Raw genomic sequence first — 23070 nt, forward strand, 5'->3', positions numbered from 1 at the left:
GCCACAGGTGTCAACAAATCATATTAGTTTAATCCTCACCATACACTGAGCATCCATCAGTTTCAGATACTACCTTGGTAAAGCCACCAGCAACTCTCTTCTGGATTACTAGCTTCTTTACAAGTCTTCAGGCTTCCATTCTGTTCCTCTCTGGGATACTACAAATGATCCTTCTGAAGCTGAAAGCAAATCATATCATTCCTTTGATTAAAACTCACAGTGGGCTGTACATCCAGTCTCAGCAACTCAGGAAGCTGAGGCAGAAAGAGCACTTGAGCTCAAAAGTCAAAGCCAGCTTGGATTCCGCTCAAAACACAAGCAAAAAAGATTTGCAAAGCCAAATCTTTAGAATGGTGCTACAAAACTTAATAAGACTTGTACCCCTCCTAAGGAGTTTGCTATCACTTCCTTTCTCATTCCATTCTGGACACACTGAGCAGAGCTTACAATACTGCCTCAGCACTTTGGAACTATCACCTCAACTTGCGTTATAATGGCTATTGCCCAGTCACCCCCTCAACTCTACAACACAACACACACACATATACTTTATCTCTCTGCCTAAAACTCACTCTCTGAGCTTACCAGTTTACCCCATTTTATAATGTGACTTCTTTAACAATTGCAAATCATCCATATCCTATAGGATTTTCCAATGGCTTACCTTTGGCCATTCTGTTTATCGTTTACTGACCTCACTGGAATGTAAATTTCACAACGATAAATCTTTTTGTGTACAACAATCATTCCTACAGTTCCAACCTTTAGTAAAGACAGACCTATGTTTAAAAAAAAAAAACAAACAGCACCAACAACAATAAAAACCTACTTTTTATCATGTTTGTTTCCTTCAGTATGACAAGTCCTAGAAGCCTCATTGGATGTGCTAAGTCTTCAATATCTATCCCTTCACTACAATGAACACTTAATGCAGTTACTCTAATGACCGTTATCATTTCAGCTGAATACAAAGTCATTTATACTGTAAGAAAAGGCAAGGCTTCCACACATGCATCTAATTAAGAGTGGAAGACAATACAGATAGATCATCAGGCCCCAACTCACGCGCAAACTTACATTTCACCTCAACTTCTCTTTTTCAAAGAATCATTTCAAACTACCCCAAGACTAAAAGGGAATGACTTGTCTCTTTACAACCAGTTTTCCCCAACCTTTTAAATTTCCCTAATAACCTCACACCTTTTAAATTTCCCTAATAACCTCAGCTGAAAGTACTTCCACACACTCTGTGTTCATGTATTATCTCAATCTTCTCCAAAACCCCAACAAGTTGCTACTATTAGGATAACTATTTCCAAAATAAGAAAACCCAAATTCAAAGATGAAGTCATTTGTTCAAGGTTAAATCAGTGTTCAAGTGCAGGTTCCTCTGACTCTGAAATGCAGTTAACCTTGCACTGTGCTCCTTTCACAATTTAAATCCTACTTCCTCACAGGATCTGCTATCCCTTCACTTTTCATTTCTTGGCCAGGTCTTTTTCTTCACATGTAAAACAGACGTTATTTTTCAAGATGCCTACAAACACCTTTAAGCCAGTATTAGGAAAAAAGTTTATAACCTATACAGGTTAATAAACTGGAAAAAAATATGCATGTACCAGAACTTACTCATCACTATTAAAAACTCTGAAGCAGAAAAACAGAACCCCAGACTAAAAAACACTTAACACCCTCCCTCACCTGCACAATAAAGATAAATCTGACTTCATTTTCCACATACTATGAAAAATGTTTTCCTCCAATAAAAAATGTAATCTTAAGACTTCACTGTTCAACCCAGAAAAAGTCACAGAATGGCTCTTTGCCCTTCCTGGGGCTAGCATGTTACTTTGTACAAGATAAGCATGCAATCAACATTTGTTGAATAATACAAATTCCTTTTGAAGTTTTTCAAGTCTCAGAATAAAAACCTATAACAGAACTTTGATACTGAACTGATTGTACAATAAATCCAAACATTCTAATGTTACTCCAAGCCAAGCGGTGGTGGTGAACGCCTTTAATTCCAGCACTTGGGAGGCAGAGGCAGACGGGTCTAGGAGTTTGAGGCCAGCCTGGTCTACACTGTGAGTTCCAGGACAGTCAAAGCTACATACAAAGAAACCCTGTCTCACAAAACAAACAAAAAAAAGTAATTCAAAACCAAGCTGCAGGAAAGGATAAAGCCATGCTGGCTTACTACTGCAAGGAAGAGATGGATTTTGTTTTAAGATCACATAAAGACTGCACAGAGATGGTGGTCTATGTATCGAGATTATCTGTCAACTACAGACTAAACTAAAATGCCAGAGGGTCATTAAAGGGTTTCCATGAGCTTAAAAGAAAACAAGGTGAAATTATTCAGGTTGTTCTTATGTTTAAAACTAGACTGTCAAAATTCTCCCAATAAGATTTTTTTTAAAGGCAACATAAAAGATTTTGCTTTTTGTGTGGTGATAACCAACAATCCATCAGAAATAACTTTTGTGTTACAATACCAAAGAACGATTCTGTAAGAATCAAACATTTCTGAACCAAGGTGAAAAAGTTTGGCAGATGTTCCAAAAAAAAAAAAAAAATGTGTAATATCTTGTAATTTAGTCATAAAAGTTTAACAGTTTCACTGGAAATTCCTATAAACGTTAACTTTGGCTAACTCTGAAATGAATTCTGTTCGCTTCTATGTGCAGGCATCAATACTAGCAAATCAAGTTAACAATGGTTTTTTCAAGTCAGTTAGTGGTCAGCACCTGTAATCCCAGCATTAAGGAAGCTGAAGAGGGAGGATGCCAGGTTCGAGGCCAGTCTGGGCTATACAGTAAATTCAAGACCAGCTTGGAAAACAGGGTGAGACCATTTATCTAAAAACAACAAAATGTTCTTGTGAGGGCTTAGGGAAGGAACTGACTCCGGATTCTAAGTGGAAGCTTTTTGTTGTTTGTTGTTTACTTTTTTTGCCGTTTTGAGGCCATCTTCACAAAGCAGCGGAGGCTGCCTACAAGCCTCAGGTGTAGGCCACCAAATCTGACTGGAAGCTTGCTGTGGTATCAGATACTGCCCAACAGAAATATAAAAATGCCCTATACTGAAGGGAAACTTTGGACAAAACTATATTTCCATTTACAAGAACACTATCTTCTTTAGAGAATATACAAAGAGATCTTTTAAGTCTCAGCTAAATCTTCACACGCAGTAAAAAGTCATCCTTGTAGGTAAGACTCCATTACCTAAGAAATAGTATGCCAAAGTGTTCAAGCCTCATGGTCGAGAAAAGAAATGTTGGTCAGGTTTTCACTTTCAGCTTAAAAAACAAAAAACAAAACTGGTGTCACCTCAACAACGGGACCAGACAAACCTCGCCACCATTACAAAACCCAAGTGCCAAAGGTGCAGAATGTGAACCTCGTAGCACTACTGGGCCAGGGTCGAGTACCCAAGAAGGAAAGAGAAGAAAAAAAAAAAATTCAAAACCGAGAAGGCAACACGGGGCTCCTCCACGGATCGCGGCGGGGAGACGCGCGCTAGGCCCTTCCGGTCGGAGTTGCCGTCACCGGTAGGCCGGGCGACGGGCCGAGCTTCCACCCGAGCCCGGGGATTCTCGGCCTGTACTCGCTGGCGCGCTCTCGCCGGCTTTGCTCTCGGCGGCGCCTCGGACCACGCACGGCGGTTTGGAACCGAAGCTCGGGCCGCCGCAGAGTGTCCTGGAGGAGCCGAGGGAGCGCCGAGAGCCGGGTCGGCCGACTGAGGACGCGGCAACGGCAGTGGAGGCCGTGGCCGCCCCTCCCCCACCGGGCCGCCCCAACCGCCGCTGCGACGCGAGCAGCCGTCTCCGCGCCAGGCCCAACCGCCGGGCCAGCCGACGGAGGCCGAGCGAGGCGACCCCGAGGGGCTGCGCCCGACCTGCTCCCCACCCCGGCCGCGCGAAGCCGCCCGGGGCCCGTTACTCCGCGCGCCGCCAGCGCTCAGGACGCGCCGCCCTCGGCTGAAGCGACCAACGGCAGCGGGAGGCCGCGGACCTGAGACTTACTCAGGGGTCGGGTGCTCGGGATCGTAGAAATCCCCCATCTTCGGCTGCGACGGCAGCTGCTTCATGAGGAGCAGCTGGAGGAGGCGACGCTAGCCCCCTCCCCGCCGCAGGCCGATGCGGGGGAGGGGACCGAAGGGGAGGAGGCCGCTGGTCCGATCGCGGCGGCGGCAGGGGCGGCCCGCGTCGCTGGCTGGCTGGCTGGCTCGCCCGCTCCCTCCCTCCCTCCGGCAACCGCCCGCCGCTCTCTTCCCTCACACACTCCCGAAGCAACGCGCACCCCGCCCGCCCTGCAGCCTTGCAGGCCCAGCCCCTTAAAGAGACACGCACAGGCAGCCCACCGGCCGCCAGTCGGCGCGCCAGCCCCAGCCCGCCGACCCTGACAGGGCGGGGTGCAACCCGAGGGCCGGGCCGGGCCTCGCCGGCGGCTTCCCGGAACAATAAGTCCCGGGGCTAAGTGTTGTAGGCGGGTCCCGGAGCTGGAGGGGCGCCTCCGCTGCCCCTCCCTGGGCGACGTCCGGGGAACGGCCCGGGGACCGCCGGACGCCGGCCCTCATCCTTCGAAGCCCTCCGCCCGAAGCCCAGGAGCCCTCGGAGAGCCTGGCCTCCAGGCTGTGAGGTAGCGTGGCCGTCCCTCTCGCCCGCTCGCCCCTTTATTTCTTCTCCCTTGCCTCTTCATCTCGCTCTCGGCTCTCACGGAAACCAAGCTGAGCCGAGGACGCTTCTCAGAACCGCCTTCCTGGACACGCCCTCCCCCCCTCCAGCCTCCCGCCAGGTCTTCAGCTCCAGCCGCCCCGACCACCGTTTGTCCCCTCCACCACCTCTTAACCTTCCTCCTCCCGCGGTGTTCTGCCTTCACCCCAAAAGTCTGAAAGGCTATGTTTGTTCTTAAGATCTCGGGGGTAGATGTCCTGGGGAAAGGTTATTAGTTACTTTCTTGAAAAAAGTAAGTTAGATAACTTGAAACTACGAGCTTTTTTGTTTCTGGAAGGAAAAAGCAGGATTTCGTGAAACTATTGGCTAATTTGCATGACGCTGATTTTATAGCAGTTGCTTGTCATAAAAGTGGCAGTTAGTAGAGAGTTCAGATCTTTTGTGGAGTTTTTTTAGGGAGGAGATTAGCCGCTAATTTTTTAGTTGGATTTACCAATAAATTGAAATGTGATCTAATAGACTCCTTCACTAGCTGTTGATGTTTAAACAAGATCTGTAGTTTAGACTTAACCTGAACACTGGACTGCTTCTTCATGCTCCACCCTCTTGAGTGCTGGGATTCTAACTTTTTTGTTTGTTTGGGTTGTTCTGTTTTTCAAGACAGGGTTTCTCTGTAGCCCTGGGTGTCCTGGATTCGATTTGTAAACGTTAAGGCTGGTCTTGAAGTCACAGCGATCTGCCTGCCTCTGCCTCCGGAGTGCTGGGATTAAAGGCTTGTGCCACCGTGCCGGGTGGAATGGTGTATTTTGAGGCACACAGGTGCACATATGTGGAAATCAGAGGATAATATTAGTGAGACCTTTCTCTTTTCCCCCTCTGTGGGTCCCAGGGATTTAACTTACATCATAAGGCTAGGCAGTAAGTGCCTTTACTGGCTGAGCCATCTCTCAGGCTCCTAAAATGTATTTTTTTTTAACTTGGTAGGCTAGCAGTATCTATTTTCTTTTTATCATTATTTAGTTTAATCTGGCTTTTTTTTTTCCTTCCTGGTAACTGGAAGCACATGGTGGAAGTTCAAGGTCCACTAAACTCTGGGTTTCAGTCTCCCACAGCCATTTTGTTGTTTTGCTTTTGTTCTTGAGTTTTCTTTATGCAGCACTGAAACTTGCTGTGAATCCTGTGCTGACCTCAAACTCAAAATCCTTCTACCCCAGCCTCCCTGATGCCAGGATTACAGGTGCCAGACACCACAGCCTGCTGAAGATGAAAGTTTTAGTGTGAACAGATTCTCTCCCTGCTGTGAGAAGAAAGTGAGGTACTTGTGAAACCCTGAACTTCCTCTTCCTCTCTAATTTTTGAATGTTTGTTTTTGAGACAGGGTTTTGTGTATCCCAGCTGGCCTTGACCTGGTATTAGCCAACGGTCTCTCTCCTCCTGCACCTTAGTGCTAAGATTACAGGCAGTCATGAGCACAGCTAGTTTATACAGTGCTCCCCAAATACTAGACAAGCACTCCACCGAGAAACATCCTGGTCCATAAAACTCTACACTTCTAACAGATGTCAGCACATGTTAGGTTACTATAGTCCAGTGGATAAGTTCTGTCTGGCAATATGTAAATCCATGCCGTACCAGTCAATTTCTAGTCATATGACACTGGGCATGGCTGTTTCTCAGGCTTCTGCTGCCTTGCCTGTAAAATAGAAGGGTATCTACCACACAGATAACATTGTGAAAGTGTTTGTACAATGCCTCTCATTAAACAATAAGTTTTTGTTTGTTTCTTTGTTTCTCTGTGTATCCTTGGCTGTCCTGGACTGTAGAGAAGGCTGGCCTTGAACTCACAGATAACCACCTCCCTCTGCCTCCCTGGGTTTGCAGGTGTGCACCACTGAGCCTGGCTTAAGTTACCTTTAAGGTTTTGGTTTTGTGTGTGTGTGTGTTTTTGTTTTTGTTTTTTTTTTTTTTTGAGATATTTCAATATGTAGCTTAGGTTTACCTTAAACTTAAAGTCATCCTTTCTCCGCCTCTGTGTCCACTGTGCCCAGATCTTTTAGATTTTGAATAGATTGGAGCTCTTTGCCTCAAGTGCCAAATAAGCCACTGGCAGCTTCTTTACATTTAGAATAGGGCTATTTTACTTGGAAACTAAGTTGAGAGTAACCTAAGGTGAGGTGTTTCCCATTTCCCTAATAACAACATAAGCAGTTTCTCAAGCAAGAGACAGATTAACAGTATTTGCTAGTCTAATGGTAACTTTAGTCTGGTCAGAACCCAATAGAGTAAGCATATCAAACCATGATCAGTGGAAAATTCTAATGCTCATGAATCTTTGATTCAGGTTTTCACAGGCAGCACTTTTGAGACAGTTCAGGATTCTCTGGAGTCTGGTTTGCTGTGGTATCTCAGGTTGGTCTCAGCCTACAAGTACTAGGATTACATACCACCTCACCCAGTTTAAACACAAATCAAATGCTGTGCCATAGCCATTCATGCTATGGGGCATGGTAGCACATGCCTTTAATCTCCACACTTGGGAGGCAGAGACCAGCAGATCTCTCCGTTTTAGGCCAGCCTGATCTACAGAGTGAGTTCCAGGACAGCCAGGGCTACACAGAGAAACCCTGTCTGGAAAAAAAAAGAAAGAAAATTTATCCCTGGAATACATCCTGGTAGAAAGCTGGGCTATCAAGGTAATCCTCAGCTGCATAATGAGATTAGGACCAGCATGTACTAGGTGAGACTATGTCTCAAAATAGAAAACATAGCTGGGCACATGCTTTTAATCCCAGCACTCAGGGAGGCAGAGGCAGGCAGATCTCTGAGTTTGAGGCCAACCTGGTCTACAAAGGGAGTTTAGGATAGCCAAGGCTACACAGAGAAACCCTGCCTCAAAAAATAAAAAAAGAGAAAGAAAAAAATATATAACATGATTTGGATCTCATTCTCCATATTTACTGTGATTGGCCTGAGCTTTTGGATACTTCCCCATTTTATATATATATATATATATATATATATATATATATAATTTTTTTTAAGACATAGTCTTACTGTGTAGACCTGGCTGATCTACTGATCTAGAATTCACTCTGAAGAACAGGCCTCAAACTCAGATATAGACCTGACTCTGCCTCTTAAACTAGGATTAAAGGTGTGTGCCACCATGCCCTGCTATTCCATGCTTTTATACAAAAAGCTCTCCAAATATGTTTAAAGAAAAAAAGTCCAAGATTCCCATCACGAAATCTGTTCCCACTCCTGGAGTACTGAATACCATAAACACCTTGAGAATTGCTTCTAGTAGTATCTCCTCTGGGCCCAGAGCACATCCATTCCAGTAGACCTTGGGGTAGCTTCTGATAGGTATACCCCAATAACAAAGTAAGCCAGTTGAAGTCAAAGTATAAAAGCAAGTTTATTGGGGACAGCTCTCGGGCAGGTTCACCAGTCCCAAGGAATGGGGTCAGGGAAGTCACCCAAGGAGACAGAAGTTGGGGGGGGGCAGGGCGGAGTGGAAAGAGCATGCAAACTCTGAGAGAAGAGAGAGAACCAAAATGTCTGGATTGTATAGTGAAGAGCCTGGGGGAGGGAGGCCTAACCCCTGGGCTGGAAAGTTCAGTGTAGAGGGTGAGATATGCCGGCCAAGGGAGAATCTGGAGGCCATGTCCACTTTGATATGTTAAATAGGCACCTGAGCTGCTTGTCTTGGGTCTGAAACCCAATAGCTACTAGTGTCTCATGAAAAAGGGAAGAAAGCCAAAGCATGGTCATTCCCCACAGGTAAGCTCTAGGGCTTGGTGAAGACATGGGAAATGTACTTAGGACAGGAGAACACTATTGTTCTGATTGCCTGAGCACATTCTCCAAAACTATTTGTAAATTTTTTTCCCTCCCAGTGCTGCAAATTGAACCCAGTGCCTTGTATACGTAAGGTATACTAGTTAGCTTTGTCAACTTGACATATATGGCCTACAGTTATCTGAGAGGAAAGCCTCAGTTGAGGAATTGCCTAGATCAGATTGGTCTGTGGCATTTCACTGGGGAAGTTACCTTACTGATGGAGGATGGCCTAGCCCACTGTGGACAGCACCTACCTATGTAGCTGGTCCAAGACTGTATAATAACATTAGCAAATTTCTGGTCTGATTTTTCTAAGTGATGGATTGTGCCCTGGAAGTGTAAGCCATCTCCTCCCCTAAGTTGCTTTTGGTCACAGTGTTTTATCACAGCAACAGAATGAAACTAGAACACTAAGCAAGCAGTCTCTACCTGAACTATTCAGAGGCAATTTTGAGCTAATATGCTGACTAATATATGTATGAATATACAGTATATTGACTGATACAACACATAAGAACTTAGATATGTCCTAAGATATCACTGGGTGGTATCTTGTTTTCCTAAATGGCAAGGTTTTGCTTTTGTTTTTTTCCTGTGTACCCAGGCCAGAGTTCTGACTCACTCAAATGGGAACCTGACTGAGGCGCTGGGAAGAGAAAAGTTCATTCCCCTTTGAGTCTACAGCTGGAACTGAGTGGGAGGTCACTCCCTATCCACCTGCTCCTTTCCTACCTCTCTACCTAACCCTTTCCCCAAATAAGGGTTGTCAGAGAGTTGTCTCAACTCCTTAGCAGATGCTGAGTCTGTGAGAGTCAGTGTGGCCCACCTGTGATCCCAGCACTCCAGTCAGGACTGAAAATATAGTGCTGGCCTCACTACATGGTAAGAACCTGTCTCAATGAACTGGAATGTTCCAGGCTTAAAAGGACAAACTGGAAGTTTTCAGTCCAATGACTTTATGTAGTTCCTTGTCAGAAGGCAGGCAAGGACATTAGCAACAAGACCCTGGGCTCAGTGTGACATTTGGGAAATGATATCCTTCTTCTTATACTCACACAAACACCTTTACCCTGGCAGAGTCAATCCTTTTCTATTGGAAAAGCATTGTACCTATAAAAGAATAAAGGATAAATTATTTTTCCTCTTTCCCATATAATACAAGATTACCTTGGCAAACTTCAATTTCTTACCCCTCTGCTTTCAAATTCTATGCCTTTGTTGTGTATTAGTTCTATCTTGTTTATATCTATTAACCACAAAATTATATTTGTTGGAATATTTTTCTGTGTAAAGGTCTTTGTATTATTCGGGTGCTAATTTCTGTACCAGCAGAGAGTTGTGTGCAGGCCAGACTTTGCTATTATCTTTATGAGGCATCAGCTGTCCCAGTGTTTTATCACATTCTTCTCCATCGCCCTGATTGGTTTAATAAAGAGCTGAGTGGCCTATAGCAAGGTAGGAGAGGAAGGCAGGACTTCCGGGCAGAGATAGGACACTTACTCCTACAGTCCTGATAAAGGGGATCATACACACCAACTCCCCTTCTAGTCTACCTGGAAACCACACCTGAGATACTGTCACATGGCTCTTCCTCTTAGGTAGGAAAATACCTTTCCTTGAGACAAGTGTGGTGATATATGCCTCCAATAACAGCACTTGGTCAGGGTGAGGCAAAAGGATTAATGTGAGTTCCAGCAAGCTTTTGAGTTACATAGTGAGACCCTGGAGTGGAAGGAGATGAGAGGGATTGGTTTAGGAGGTGGGGTGGTGGAGCAGAAGGAGATGAGAGGGATTGGTTTAGGAGGTGGGGTGGTGGAGAGGAAGGAGATGAGAGGGATTGGTTTAGGAGGTGGGGTGGTGCATGCAAGTTGTGGGTGTGGGTACCTGCCACACCCAGGTCAGAGCAGGACATCAGTTGTCTTCCACTGTTGCTGTCTTATTACTGTGAGACAGGGTCTCTCACTGGACAGGAAGCCCATTATTTAGGATATGTTAGATGCCCAGCAAGCTCTTCAGGATCTATTGGCATAATGTTGTGCACTATATAAAGTTAACCTTGTTTATTCAAATGCTGATTTCTCTATCCCACTATCTAGTTTGAATCAGAACATGGCATTGTAATGTTTAATGTCTGTTAGGTCTCGTTTGTGTAAATATGCCTAATAAACACTGTTTTGCCAGTAAATGCTGACCAGCCAATGCTGAGAGATAGAATAGGGTGGGGCACTGGGTCCAGAAGGGGGTGAGAGAGGGAGTAAGAGATTGAGCCATGAAGGAGAGGTCCAGGAAGCAAAAGGGAAGTGGACTGGAGCCAGGCGAGGATTTTAAAAATTGCAAATATGATGGAGATTTTGGCTGTGAGAAAGCTAGACTAGCTTGAAGGTTTAGGATGGAGTAACAATTGCTCAATATTGTACTCAAGGCTAATTAAATTATAGTCTCAATGTATCTTTATTTGGGTCAGTAGCTAGCTAAAGATAAACTGCCACCATACTAATTTATAATTAAATTCACATTAATCATTCTACAATGATCTGCTTTTCTCTGGACTCCAGTGCTGAGGCTAGCACTCATGCAGCCATGTTTTGTTTTGTTTTTGCACGTATAGGGTATTGAGACTTGGGTCCTCATGCTTGCAGAATAAACAGTCTTGGCTACTTAGCCACGTCTTCTCTCCCAGCTCTTTACATGTTTCCTCATAGAAAACTCATAGAGAGTAACCCAACAGCTGGAAGTTAATCTCTGAGGTGTGATCTGGAATATTTTCTCTCACTGCTTCCCTCCTCAGAGCTTCCAGGTAATTCCACTGTAGGCCTCTATCATCCTGGGCATGCAAGGGTATCAGATGGAAGATACCATGTTCAAGGTCAAAACCTTGACCCACAACAACAGAAGAAAAGATTACAAAGAAGCTCCAAAAAAATGTCTCACTCAGCAGAGACTGCACTGGTCAGCTGAAAAACCCCCAAGGGGCCAGTGTTTGTCCTGAGTAAAGCACTGAGCTCTTTCCCAGTGGTACCATCACCAAGAACACAGAGCTTGAGAACTTAGAAGTGATGTTTCCTCTTCCCTGATCAGCCCTGTTGGTGTGATCCCTATTGCTGTCCTGAGTGACCTGGTCGCCTTCACTTGTGTTTATCTGCAGTCACACACTGAGAAAGAAAAGGAAGGGGCCAAGACAGAAGCTGCAACAACACCTATTCTACATATGTGTTTGGCCAGAAAGGCTGTGGTATCTAAGGTCATGCACTCCTGGGCATAGGGACCCAGTTCTGCCTCACCTTTAATAGGTCACTGTATCTGAAGGAGAATTTCCCCCTGCCTTCAGAGGCCAGGCACAGGGAAAGCACGGGTTGAGAGAACTGTAAGAATCATTCAGACCAAGCTCATCTCGGAATGCCCACTGAAGAGAGGCTGACTAGAGGGAGACACTGTCTGGAGGAGCCTAGATTGCTGTTTTAATTTCCAATCAAGGCTCTGATGGCTTTTTGAGATAGTCCAGACTGACCTTGAACTGGATTTGTAGCTGAGGATGACTGAACTGCTGATCCTCCTGTTGCCACCGCTCAAGTGCTGGAATTACAGGCCTGTCCCATCATGCCTAACTACAATATTGGCTATTGCTGGTGGTGTTGGAAATGAAAGCTATGAATTCTAGAGTATTCTACCACTGAGCTACACTCCCAGGCCTTCTCTCATCCCAAGTGTGTATGTGTTGCTGGGGAGCAAATCTCAGGTGTCATGCTTGCTAGGCAAATACTAGGACTTTGTTAAAGCCACAACCTGTATGTAAGGAAGATGTCCTTTCAGACAGGAAATAAAACAATTTTTAGAATAGTACTTAAAGTCCAAACTAGAAAGTAACTTTATCTTGATTTTTCATGTGGAAGCAAATTAAAATCAAAAATATTCTGTGGAGAGGAGTAAGGGTGGGAGGATACCCTTCCCAGAAGGCAGGCGACTGTTTCTCGGTTTGGTTCAGCTTGCAGCAGGGTGGCTGGAGCTCTGGGCATGTGTGTAGCAGCTTCCTTAAAACAGACTAGAGCTGCTGGTCTTCAGGCTATTGATGAGACTATTTTCTGTGGGACTGTTGGAGACCCACCAAGGCTTTCATATAATTGTGCTACAAGAAGAACATCAAGAAAAGGAAAATTGATCAGGAGGTGTAGTCTTAGTAAGGACTTACAAACTATGTCACTCAAGTTCACATCATCCTTCCTGCAAAACATCACAGTCTGGAGTCAGAAAATTCTCTGGATAGTCCAAATTCTATGAAAAATAATATTCCATCCAAACACTTTCATTCCTTCAATTTAAGGAAAGGAGGTGAGGCTGTTTTTAAATAGCCTGGCAGTCATGTTTAAAAGACATGTACTGGGCATAGTGGCATATGCCTTTAATCCCAACGGACAGAAGGCAGAGGCAGGTTGGCTCTGTGAGCTCTGGTCTACATAGTGAGTCCCAGGATATCCAGAGGTACATAGTAAGACCCTGTCTTGAAAAAGCAAAAAGGCATGTGTGTTTCCATGGCCTACTTAAAATCTGACAGAGAATGGAGTCAAAAGAGAGATGTTACAGTTTGGATATAAAGTATCCCTGAAAGGCAGGCAGAGGTGACATACCTTTAATCCCAGCACTCAAGAGGAAGGCACATCTCTGTGAGTTCCAGGACCAGAGAAACCCTGTCTCTAAACCCCCAAACCAAAAAAAGAAAATTATCTCTGAACAGGTTCCTATGTTAACAAGCTTAGTCTCAGTGGTAGATCTTACCACTGAGAGCTAAATGGAAAGTGAGGGCCCTGATCTAATCAATGGGTTTGTCCAACAGTGAACTTCTAATCTGATAGCATTACCGGAAGGTGGTAGAAAACAAGAGGTAGGACCTGGTTGGAGGATGTGGATGACTGGGGATCTGCCCTGAAAGGTATATCATGTCTTTGGTCCAGCCCTGTCTTTCTCTGCTTGAGCACCTTTAAACAAGCAGCTCCCCACCATGCTCTTCTGATGTCATCCTGTTCTGATTTACCACAGGCTCATAACAGTGGAACCAGTTTACTGAGGCAAAATAAACCATCTTTGTTTTTTCCTATGTTTCTGTTTTTGTTTCTAGACTGGGTTTCCATGAAGCCCAGGCCTGCCTTGAACCTCTGTGCAAAAAAGGATGACTTTGAATTCCTGATCCTCCTGCCTCCAGCACTCAAAACACATGTGGCACCAGATTGCCTTAATCCAAGTTGTTACTCCCAGGTATTTGTCACAGCAATAGGAAACTAACACAGAGAGGATTCTACCTCTAGAGGTTGGGGCCTATTACCGTTACAGGCCCTCTAGCTGTAGACTCAAAATTGTACCCTTTTTTAATTTAAATACTATCCTTTTAATTCACTCTTAGCTCCCTGCGAACTGGTAGAAAAGACTGTCAATAAAGCAGTGGGCAGGCAAAGAGCAAATGTTAAAGTTAGCTTAGAATATACAAAGAAACCCTAGCATTCCCAAGGTCAGAGGCTGAACCTGCAATGCCAACACTAAGCTAGAATTTTCTTTCTGGAGATAGGGTCTCAATAAATAGCCCAAGATGGCCTTGAACTCAAAATACACCACAGCTCCTCAAAGTGCTGAGATTATAGGATTTGACATAATTCCTGGCTCAAGATGGAATTTTTCCTCTCTGGTCCTGGGTATTGAGCCCACGGCCTTACACAGAGTAGGCAAATGCTCTATTTCTAAGCTACATCTCCAGCATTTAGGCTGGAATTTTTTTTTTAATTTTATTTTTCTTTTTAGTTACATTTTGTTAACTCTGTGTAGGCTGGAATTCTTGAAGGATGTGAAATGGTTCTGGGTTGGTAATTACAAAAAAGTAAATGCAGGCATTGTAGTGGTGAAAGCCGAAAAATTCCAAGACTTAGGAGGCAGGAGTTCAAGGCCACCCTCTGCTACATAGCAAGTTCAAGGCAGGCCCGAACTGCAGGAAACCTAGTTTCAAAGAACCAAAAAAATAGCCAGATATGATGCAGAATGCCTGTAATCTTAGCACTGGGGAGGTAAAGACAATAATATTAACTCAAGGTTTTATTATTTTTGGGTTTTCAAGGCAGGGTTTCTTTGTGTGTCCTTGGCTGTCCTGGACTCACTTTGTAGACCAGGCTAGCCTCGAACTCTGCCTCCTGAGTGCCAGGATTACAGGTGTTCACCACCTCGCCCTACTCAAGGTCATCTTTAGCTGCATAGTGAATTTGAGGTCAGCCTAAGAGAAATGAAATGGCATCTTGTTTATTTGGTTGGTTGGTTGGTTGGTTTTCTTTTTTGAGAAAGGGTGTCTCTGTGTATCCCTGGCTATCCTGGAACTCACTCTGTAGACCAGGCTGGCTTCAAACTCTGCCTGGCTTCAGAGATCTGCCTGTCTCTGCCTGAGTGCTAGAATTAAAGGTGTGTGCCAGCAGCATTGTTGTTTTCTTTCTTTCGTTCGTTCTTTTGTTCTTTCTTCCTTTCCTTCTTTAAGACAGGGTCTCATTATGTAGCTCTTGCTTGGAACTCATTATATAGATCAGACTGGCCTCAAAGTCATAGAGATTCTCCTCTGTCTCCTGAGGATAAGAGACCATGTCTCCCTGTCTTAAGAAATAAAAACAAGCTGGGCACCTGTAATCTCAGCACTCAGGGAGGCAGAGGCAGGCAGATCTCTGTGAGTTTGAGGACAGTCTGGTCTACAAAGTGAGTCCTGGACAGCCAAGGCTACACAGAGAAACCCTGTCTGAAAAAAAAAAATCAAAACAAAACATCCTCCCCCCAATACGTTCATGCACACACACCAAAAAACAAATATACACACTTTCAGGAAGAAAATAATTTCAAGTTATATGTTTTGCAGTCCTTAAATCTAATCAAATATGAGCTTGTGATTTAAAATATATACTTGGAACTAAAGAGATGATAGCTCAGCAGTTAAGAGCAATGGCTGCTCTTCCAGAGGACCTGGATTCAATTCCTATCACCCATGTGGTGGCTCACAACCATCTCCAGTTCTGCAGGAATCCTGGGGAATCTTACACCCTCCTCTGGCTTCTGCAAGCACCAAACACAGTACAGATACACATGCAGGCAAAATGCACATAAAGTAAGTATGCAAACACACTCACATACACACTATAAATCAGTTTCACAGTGAAAGAGACTAAGAAAAATAGGAAACAATGCTAAGTATGGTAGCACACAGCTATGATCTCAGCACTTGGAAAGGAGATACAAGAGGATCAGGAGTTCAAGGTTATCCATGGCTACCTGGCAAGTTTGAGACCAGCCTAGGATACATGACCCCTGTGTCTCAAACAATAAACAAAAACCACCTGAGCACAAAGGACTGCACAGTATTCAGGGCCTTGGCAAGGTGAAGACTCTGGAGAGTCACAGGCTCTACCTATGACAGATACCATGTCTAGTTCCACTTTGGCTACATGTGATCCTGTCCCCTGCCATTTGTGCAGGATGGCTTCCAGGACAGGCCTTTCTCCACAGGAAGTAGCCTCAGAGGATCTCTTTCCTAGACTGTCATGGGCTGTGAGTCACCACACATGGTTATGTGTTAGCATTACAAGCCATGTCCGGACCAGGCTATGATCTATGTGATTGATCCTCCTTCCCCCACTTCCAAAGTCCAGCCTTGTTCCAGTCTAGAGCTGGCAGAAGATACCCATGAACTAAGGGTGACAATCAATCTCCCTGGGCTTGTACCATCATGCACACACACATATACCCTGTGCCTATCTAATGAGGCTGGTGATCCTGGGTGTCCTAGTAATAAAGTCTTTGCACACCCTTTCCTCACAGACATGAATGCCCCAAGTTACCTTCTGTTCTGTCTTGACTTTGGCATTATAGAAGGAAATGGAATCAGGACCCTCAGGCAGGACAGTCTGCTGCAGCTGGTTGAACCTGTCCTGGTCATCTTCTCCCTGGAAGAGACCCAACCCAACATAGTATCTCAGCCTGGCATTGTAGGAAAAGCCCTGGCAGGGCCTGTGAGCATCAGGACAGCCCCTTGCTGGGTTTGCAAATGCACCCAGAGCACTGTAGCACCCATGTCTGTCAGAGGCCTCCCAGATCCTTCTGTAAGGGCCACCTGGGCGCTGAAGAAAGTCGGCAGTATTCTTTTGTCTCTCTCAAAAAATTATTTATGTAAATGGGTGCTTTGTCTGCATGTTCATCTGTACACCAAAAGGGGGAATTGGAATTCATGTCATAGACAGTTGTAAGCTACCATGTGAGTATGGAGAATTAATCTCAAGGCCTCCGGAAGAGTGTCCAGTGCTCTTAACCACTGGGCCATCTCTCCAGCCCTGAACATCCTGCTTTAAGATTTGTGCTGGTTGGTTTTGTCTCCATCAGGCTGGCCTATAGGCAAGTCTGTGGGGGCATTTTCTTGATTAATGATTGATGTAGGATGACCCAGTCCATAAGGGCAGTGTGGTAGGTAGTCCTGGATTGTGTAAGAAAGCATACTGAAGGGGCTAAAGAGATGGCCCAGTGGTTAGGAGTACTGGCTGATCTTCCAGAGGACCCAGGTCCAACTCTAATCACTCACATAGTGGCTTATAACTATATATGACTCCAATTCCAAGTGGGAAACAGAACTTCTGAACTCAGGTAATATACATATATACATGAACTCATACACATTTATCTACCTATCTATCCTATCTATCTATTTTTGGTTTTTCAGAGGGTTTCTCTAGGTAGTGTAGTCCTGGCAGTATTCTAGACCATGTTGGCCTTGAACTCAGAGATCTCCCTCCCAAGTGCCACCACCACCTTAGAAACAGGCTTAGGAAAAGGGATGGAAGAAAGGTTGAGCAAGCCACGGGGAGCAAGAAGCAAGCTAGTATGCAGCACTCCTCCATGTTCTCTGCTTTAGTTTCTGTCTCTAGGTTCCTGCCCTGACTTCCCTTCATGATGTAGCTTACAGCTACAACTGTAAGCTGAAATCACACACACGGGCTCTACCTATGGCAGATACCATGTCTAGTTACACACACAAAGTTGCTTTAGAAACCTAAGGTAAGATTTTCTAAAAAGATGTTTATGTGTTTATGTCTGTGCTACTATATGCCACATGTGTGCTGTTGCCCACAAAGACCAGAAAAGGGCATTGGAACTGGAGCTGGAATTACAAATAGTTGTGAGCTGCCTGACATGGGTGTTTAGAACCCTCAGGTCTCCAGAAGAGCAGCAAGTACTCAAGTACTCTTCACTGCTGAGCTCGCTCTCTCTCTCTCTCTCTCTCTCTCCTCTCTCTCTCTATTTAATGTGCATTGGTGTTTGTCCAACATGTACGTTTGTGTGAGGGAGTTGGATCCACTGGAACTAGAATTACAGACACTTGTGAGCTGCCATATTGGTGCTAGGAATTGAACCCAGGTCCTTTCAAAGAGCAGACAATGCTCTTAACCACCAAGTCGTCACTCTAGCCCCAGCTGAGCTATATCGCTCTAGCTCTGTTTTTCACCTTTCAATAATTGAGGAAATTACCCTGCCTCTGTGCCTGGGCACTTGCAGCACTAGACAGCAATCCATGGACAAGGTAAAATCACCCACACTGCTGCTACTATCCCTATGTTCAACTCTCACTGCCCTTGTACCACTTGTGCTGCTCACCAGAGACAAAATCCTGTTGACAGGCACCATGCCTGGCCGGATGCCGCTGCCCGACTTCAGTGCTGCCTGAACATCTTCCGGAATGACAAAAGACTCATTGTACCAGATGTCAAATTCTGCAAGAGTCAGAGACACAGCACTGTGAGGTGTGAGGGAGCTTGTGGGGAAGCAGGCAAAGGCCATCTCAGGCTCACCTCTGTTCACTTTCTGTTCCCCTGTTCTCACCATCCCCAGCTGTCATAGCTGTGGAAAGTACACACCTGAAGCTTCTGCCCGAGCCCTGGCCCTGCAGTGAGCAGGTCAGGGAGCACTTCTAGAACTGACCCTTGGCCTTGCTGTAAAGCCTCTCTTGACCTCAAGGAGCCTGCCAACCTTCCCAACTGGAATACCCATGAGCAGGCGATGCCGACACTGGTCCACCAGGCGCTGGCAGTACTGGATCTCGGCCCTGAGGTCTCGCAATTCTTGGTACTCATTTCGATACTGCTGCTTCAGGTCTTTGAGCTTCAAGATCAGCAGGAATTCCTCCTCATCGATGATCATCAGGCCTTTGTTCTCATACTCACCTGCAGGGTGATAGGAGGGATCGGGGAACAAGGCGATAGTCAATCAGGGTAGAGGAAGAACAGTGTTCCAAAAAGATGACAATGTTGGCAGAAGCCTGGAGGCATGAGCGGCTGTGACAAGGAGTGTGCAAAGCATAAGAAGGCTAGCATATCCACAGGTGGCTGATCAGCTTGGTGGGGCCTGGTTGGTATTTTAGAAGAAGCAGGAGCTGGGCAGAGGATAGAGAGGGGCCATGTATCATGTTCATTTTTATCTCGTCACATCAGCCAAAGATAGTCACCCTTTTAAAGACTTTTTTCTTTTGAGTCAAATAAATAAATAGATTCTCAGAGATGGATTAGTAGGAGGTCAATATGGAAAAGTAGACACTGGTTTGTAAGAGTTCAGGGACAGCTCTACTAAGGACAGCCTGAAGCTGGCAACAGCAGCCAAATCTTGCTGTGTGTAGATAATCATGCTCATTCCAAGGACTCCCATTCCTGAGAGGCCCAAACCTCTTAATATAATCCATGTCCTTTATCATGACCTCTGTATCCAGGCAGGGTTTATAGATGATGTGGGTGTAGTGAGTTAGCTTGATGGACAAAGCTTTGGACTATGATGACCACAGATCTTTAATCCCAGCACTAAGGAGGCAGAGGCAGGCAGATCTCTGTGTTCAAGGCCAGCCTGGTCTATAGAGTGAGTTCTAGAACAGCCAGGGCTACACAGAAAAACCTGTTTCGAAAAGCCAAAATAAAACTTTCTTTGCACTCCTGTGGTGTATCCTGCCATTTTTTAATCCCCGTCAATGGTACCCATCTTTGCAAGATCATAAAATGAACTGCTTTGTTTTCTCTACTGAGCCTCCAGTGCTCATTCTAAGTGGTGGGAGAGGGGGGCTTTGTTCCTTCAGGCTACGGACCAGTTTCTCCATGGAAACACATATCAGGAGAAACTGCACATATCAGGAAACGGCACATATGGGAGAAAGGCTCAGGAGTTAGTTCTGAAATAATGCAGTAGACAGCAACATTGGCAAAGGCTAGCTGGCACTAGTGAGATGACATAGGTCTGCACCCAAAAGCACTCTATTGGTCCCCTCAATCTTGGTCCTTTAGTGACTAAGGCTAACACAGTTACAGCATGGTGACTTTGAGTTCCCACACCACCCTGGCCATCTTCCCTTTACATCTACCTTGCTTCTCCCGTAGTGACTTTTGGAAATTCAGTGCATCTTTGGTCACGTCAATCTCCCTCTTGATGGCATTGATACGCTGGGTTGTCTCGCTGGCCCTTTTCCTTCGTTCATTTAAGATGGATTTGTTTTCTTTGAAGATACGGTTGATCTCACTACCTCGTTCATTCTTAAACTCTTCAAAGGCCACAGGCTTAGAGGGTGGGGTACTAGGTCTGGGGACAAAGGAAGAGGTCAAAGGAGAAAGAAATGGAGCAGCTGCCTTGGAGACACAAAGTCCTTCATCTTTCTTCCTTGTGACTACCTTTCTTCCTTGTGAGGGCAAAGGGTAGAGATCCTGGGTACTATTTGTGTCAGATTATTTAAGTTAGTCTACAGGAATTAACTGTTCATCTTCATTCTATGGGCCCATGTCCACTCAGGAACTAAGGAAAGAAAAGAAACTGAAAACAAAATCACTTATCACTTATCAGCAACCAGAATTTCTTGAATCTCCTGGGATAATTTGATATATTTTTAAATGGTTGGAGCCCCACAGAACATACGATCTTTTTTTTCCCTCACATAGGGGTGTTATTTCATGGTACTAAAATTTCTCTGAGAGGGGTTCACGGTCTGGCTCTGTGAGAGTACATATGTCCTGAAAGTATGAGTACCTGAATTCATACCCCTATGTTATATAGCTTCTGTCCATGAGGAGAAAAGCAAACTCTTTTGGTCACTCTTCTATTACTGTGAAGTTACCACGACAACAATTCTTTAAAAAGATATTGGAGGCCTGCTTATGGTATCAGAGGCTTAGTCTATTATCATCATGGTAGCAGGCATAGCAACATGGTGCTGGGAAAAGAGCTGAGAGCTACAACCTGATCCAAAGGTAGAGTGAAACTCTGGGCCTAGTGGGCTTTTGAATCAGCAAAGCTCATCCCTGGTAACATACTTCCTCTAACAAAGATCTTCTAATCCTATGAAAGAGTTGCACTCCTGGCATTCGAAGATATGAATCTATGGGGACGATTCTTATTCAAACCAATATAGGAGCTGTGAAACTCATAAGTCTCAGGAAGTTCCTGAAACTAACAAGATTTACCAAGCCCTTTTCTTGAGGTTATATAAGCGGTAAACTGCTAGAAGAGGAGATTCTTTGACTTATCCAGTTGAATAGAAGTCACACAGAGTTCCAGGAGTGTAATTTTTGTAAGTCATCACCAAGGCTGGGGTAGGCAACTGCTTTTATCTGTGCTCCTGTAAGTAACTCTAAAGAGTCATTAGACTCTGGTGGCACTGTAAGTTTGTTCTGTCACTGGTTCCTTATCTAGAATAAATAGACTTTGGTTCAAGGCTCCTAGGAAAAGTCTCATATAGTAGCACAGAACCTACATAAGAATCCAGGCATCATGTCTGTATCTCCAGCACTACGGGGCAGAAACAGGCAGATCTGAAAGAGTGCCAATCAGCCAGCTTAGCTGAAACAGCAAGCTTCCAGTTTATTGAAAAACTGTGTCTCAAGGTGTATAGCAAAGAATAAGAGAAAAAGACACTAGAAGTGCTGCTCAGACCTTAGGATGCACACATGAGCTTGTGTGCCCATATGCTCATGTGCATGCACCATACATACATAACCCCATGCACAAAATTCTCTGAGAACCTCAATTAATGTGATACAACTGTTGGCACAGAGGGATGTGGGCTGCTGTGGCAGCTTATATTTGAAATTTACTTTTTTATTATCATTTATTACAATTTATTCAATTTGTACCCCAGCTGTGGCCCCCTCCCTCGTCTCCTCCCTCTTCTCTCCTTATGCCCCTCCCCTAAACTAGGGGATAGAAATGTACTTTTAAAAAGACAACACAAGACGGAACAAATGTAAGAGCTTGCCAACAGAAATAAGAAGGCTCTGGGTGTATGGGCATTCACTGTGCAACTTTTAACTTCTCTGAGCATTCTGAAATGTACATAGGCTCATACATTCTTGCACAGTCCAGGGTAAGAGATAACAATTTATTTGATGCCCTTTATCTAATATTAACTATTGAAAGTGTTTACTTTTTAAATTTTTATTTATTCATTCGTTTTGCTTTTTGTTTTTTTAAGATGGTATTTCTCTATGTAGCCCTGACTGTCCTGGAATTCATTCTGCAGACCCGGCTGGCAAAGTGGTGTTTACTTTTTTTTTTAAGATTTATTTATTTTATTATATATACAATGTTCTGCCTGCATGTACACCTGAACACCAGAAGAAGGCATGAGATCCCATTATAGATGGTTATGAGCCACCATGTGGTTGCTGGGAATTGAACTCAGGACCTCTGGAAGAGCAAGCAGTGCCCTTAACCTCTGAGCCATCTCTCCAGCCCCCTGGTGTTTACTCTTTTAAAAATATTTTTTTTCTTTAACAATGTGATGAACATGTTTTTTCATGTCCGCACTTTTATTTCCTTTAGCCTGGATTCCTAAAACTTTAAGATCTCTCTCTCTCTCTCTCTCTCTCTCTCTGTTGTGCATCAGAGTATATGAATGTAGGCAGGAGATCAGAAAACATCACGTGTTGGTTCTTGTCTGCTTTGTTTGAGACACCTTCTCTTTGTTATTTTTCTACAGCAAATGCCAAGCTAGCTGTGCTGACAGCTTCCACATATTCTCCCATTCGGCCACTGAGCCTACTGTAGGAACACTGGAATAGCAGGTACTGTGCTAAACATTTAGCTTCTTACATGGGTTCTGGGGAATTCCGCCTCAAGTCATCACAATTGCATGGGAAGTATCATATATCCTAATTGGCATCTAACTCTTTGTAGTGAAGGATCACCTTAAATTCCTAATCTTCCTGCCTCTACCTCCCAAGTGCAAGGATTCTACATGCCAGGCTTTTAGAATGCATTACTTATACAAAAGGCACTTCACTTTAACATAACTGATATATGGTAGTTCTAAAATGGTGTATGTGTGCACCACTATAGCATGTGTTTGGAGAAAACAACTTATGGGAGTTAGTTCTCTCCACCAGCCTGGCTACTGAACTCATATCATCAGAACTGGTGGCAAGTTCCTTTACTAGCTGGACTGCCTTCCTAAAATGATTGACTGTGTGTCATGGCAGACTGAGGTCCAACCATCGTGCATGCATATACATTGTCACCTTTCTTCCTTT

The 23070-nt window shown here is 44.6% G+C and overlaps 2 protein-coding genes and 1 long non-coding RNA gene across 9 annotated transcripts in view; 1 reads left to right on the top strand and 2 right to left on the bottom strand.

Moving 5' to 3' along the window:
- Setd2 (SET domain containing 2, histone lysine methyltransferase) overlaps positions 1-4244 on the bottom strand; it is a 94378-nt gene extending 90134 nt beyond the window's left edge. For 3 of the 4 annotated variants that reach the window (XR_009592307.1, XR_009592308.1, XM_060385208.1), the window contains exon 1: positions 4026-4244. Coding sequence is in view for 2 of the 4 variants with exons in the window: in XM_060385208.1 (XP_060241191.1) it covers positions 4026-4092 (67 nt within the window). In the remaining 2 variants the exon portion in view is untranslated. The remainder of the gene's footprint in view (positions 1-4025) is intronic. The other variant, XM_021647934.2, reaches the window with a different exon arrangement.
- Positions 4245-4403: 159 nt separating this feature from the next.
- The window catches only part of LOC110554985 (uncharacterized), a 45941-nt gene continuing 27274 nt past the window's right edge, over positions 4404-23070 (top strand). The window contains exons 1-2 of one of the 2 annotated variants that reach the window (XR_009592309.1): positions 4404-4643; positions 22521-22605. This is a non-coding gene — a long non-coding RNA (uncharacterized LOC110554985). The remainder of the gene's footprint in view (positions 4644-22520; positions 22606-23070) is intronic. The other variant, XR_002476808.2, reaches the window with a different exon arrangement.
- The window catches only part of Kif9 (kinesin family member 9), a 51303-nt gene continuing 36310 nt past the window's right edge, over positions 8078-23070 (bottom strand). For all 3 annotated transcript variants that reach the window (XM_060385211.1, XM_060385209.1, XM_060385210.1), the window contains 5 exons: positions 19917-20131; positions 18562-18738; positions 18173-18288; positions 16369-16473; positions 8078-12644 (listed from right to left, as the gene is read on the bottom strand). In XM_060385211.1, the coding sequence (XP_060241194.1) occupies positions 12594-12644; positions 16369-16473; positions 18173-18288; positions 18562-18738; positions 19917-20131 (664 nt within the window). In that variant the 3' untranslated portion in view covers positions 8078-12593. The remainder of the gene's footprint in view (positions 12645-16368; positions 16474-18172; positions 18289-18561; positions 18739-19916; positions 20132-23070) is intronic.

The sequence above is a fragment of the Meriones unguiculatus genome, chromosome 6, assembly GCF_030254825.1.
Source record: "Meriones unguiculatus strain TT.TT164.6M chromosome 6, Bangor_MerUng_6.1, whole genome shotgun sequence".
NCBI classification, from domain to species: domain Eukaryota; kingdom Metazoa; phylum Chordata; class Mammalia; order Rodentia; family Muridae; genus Meriones; species Meriones unguiculatus.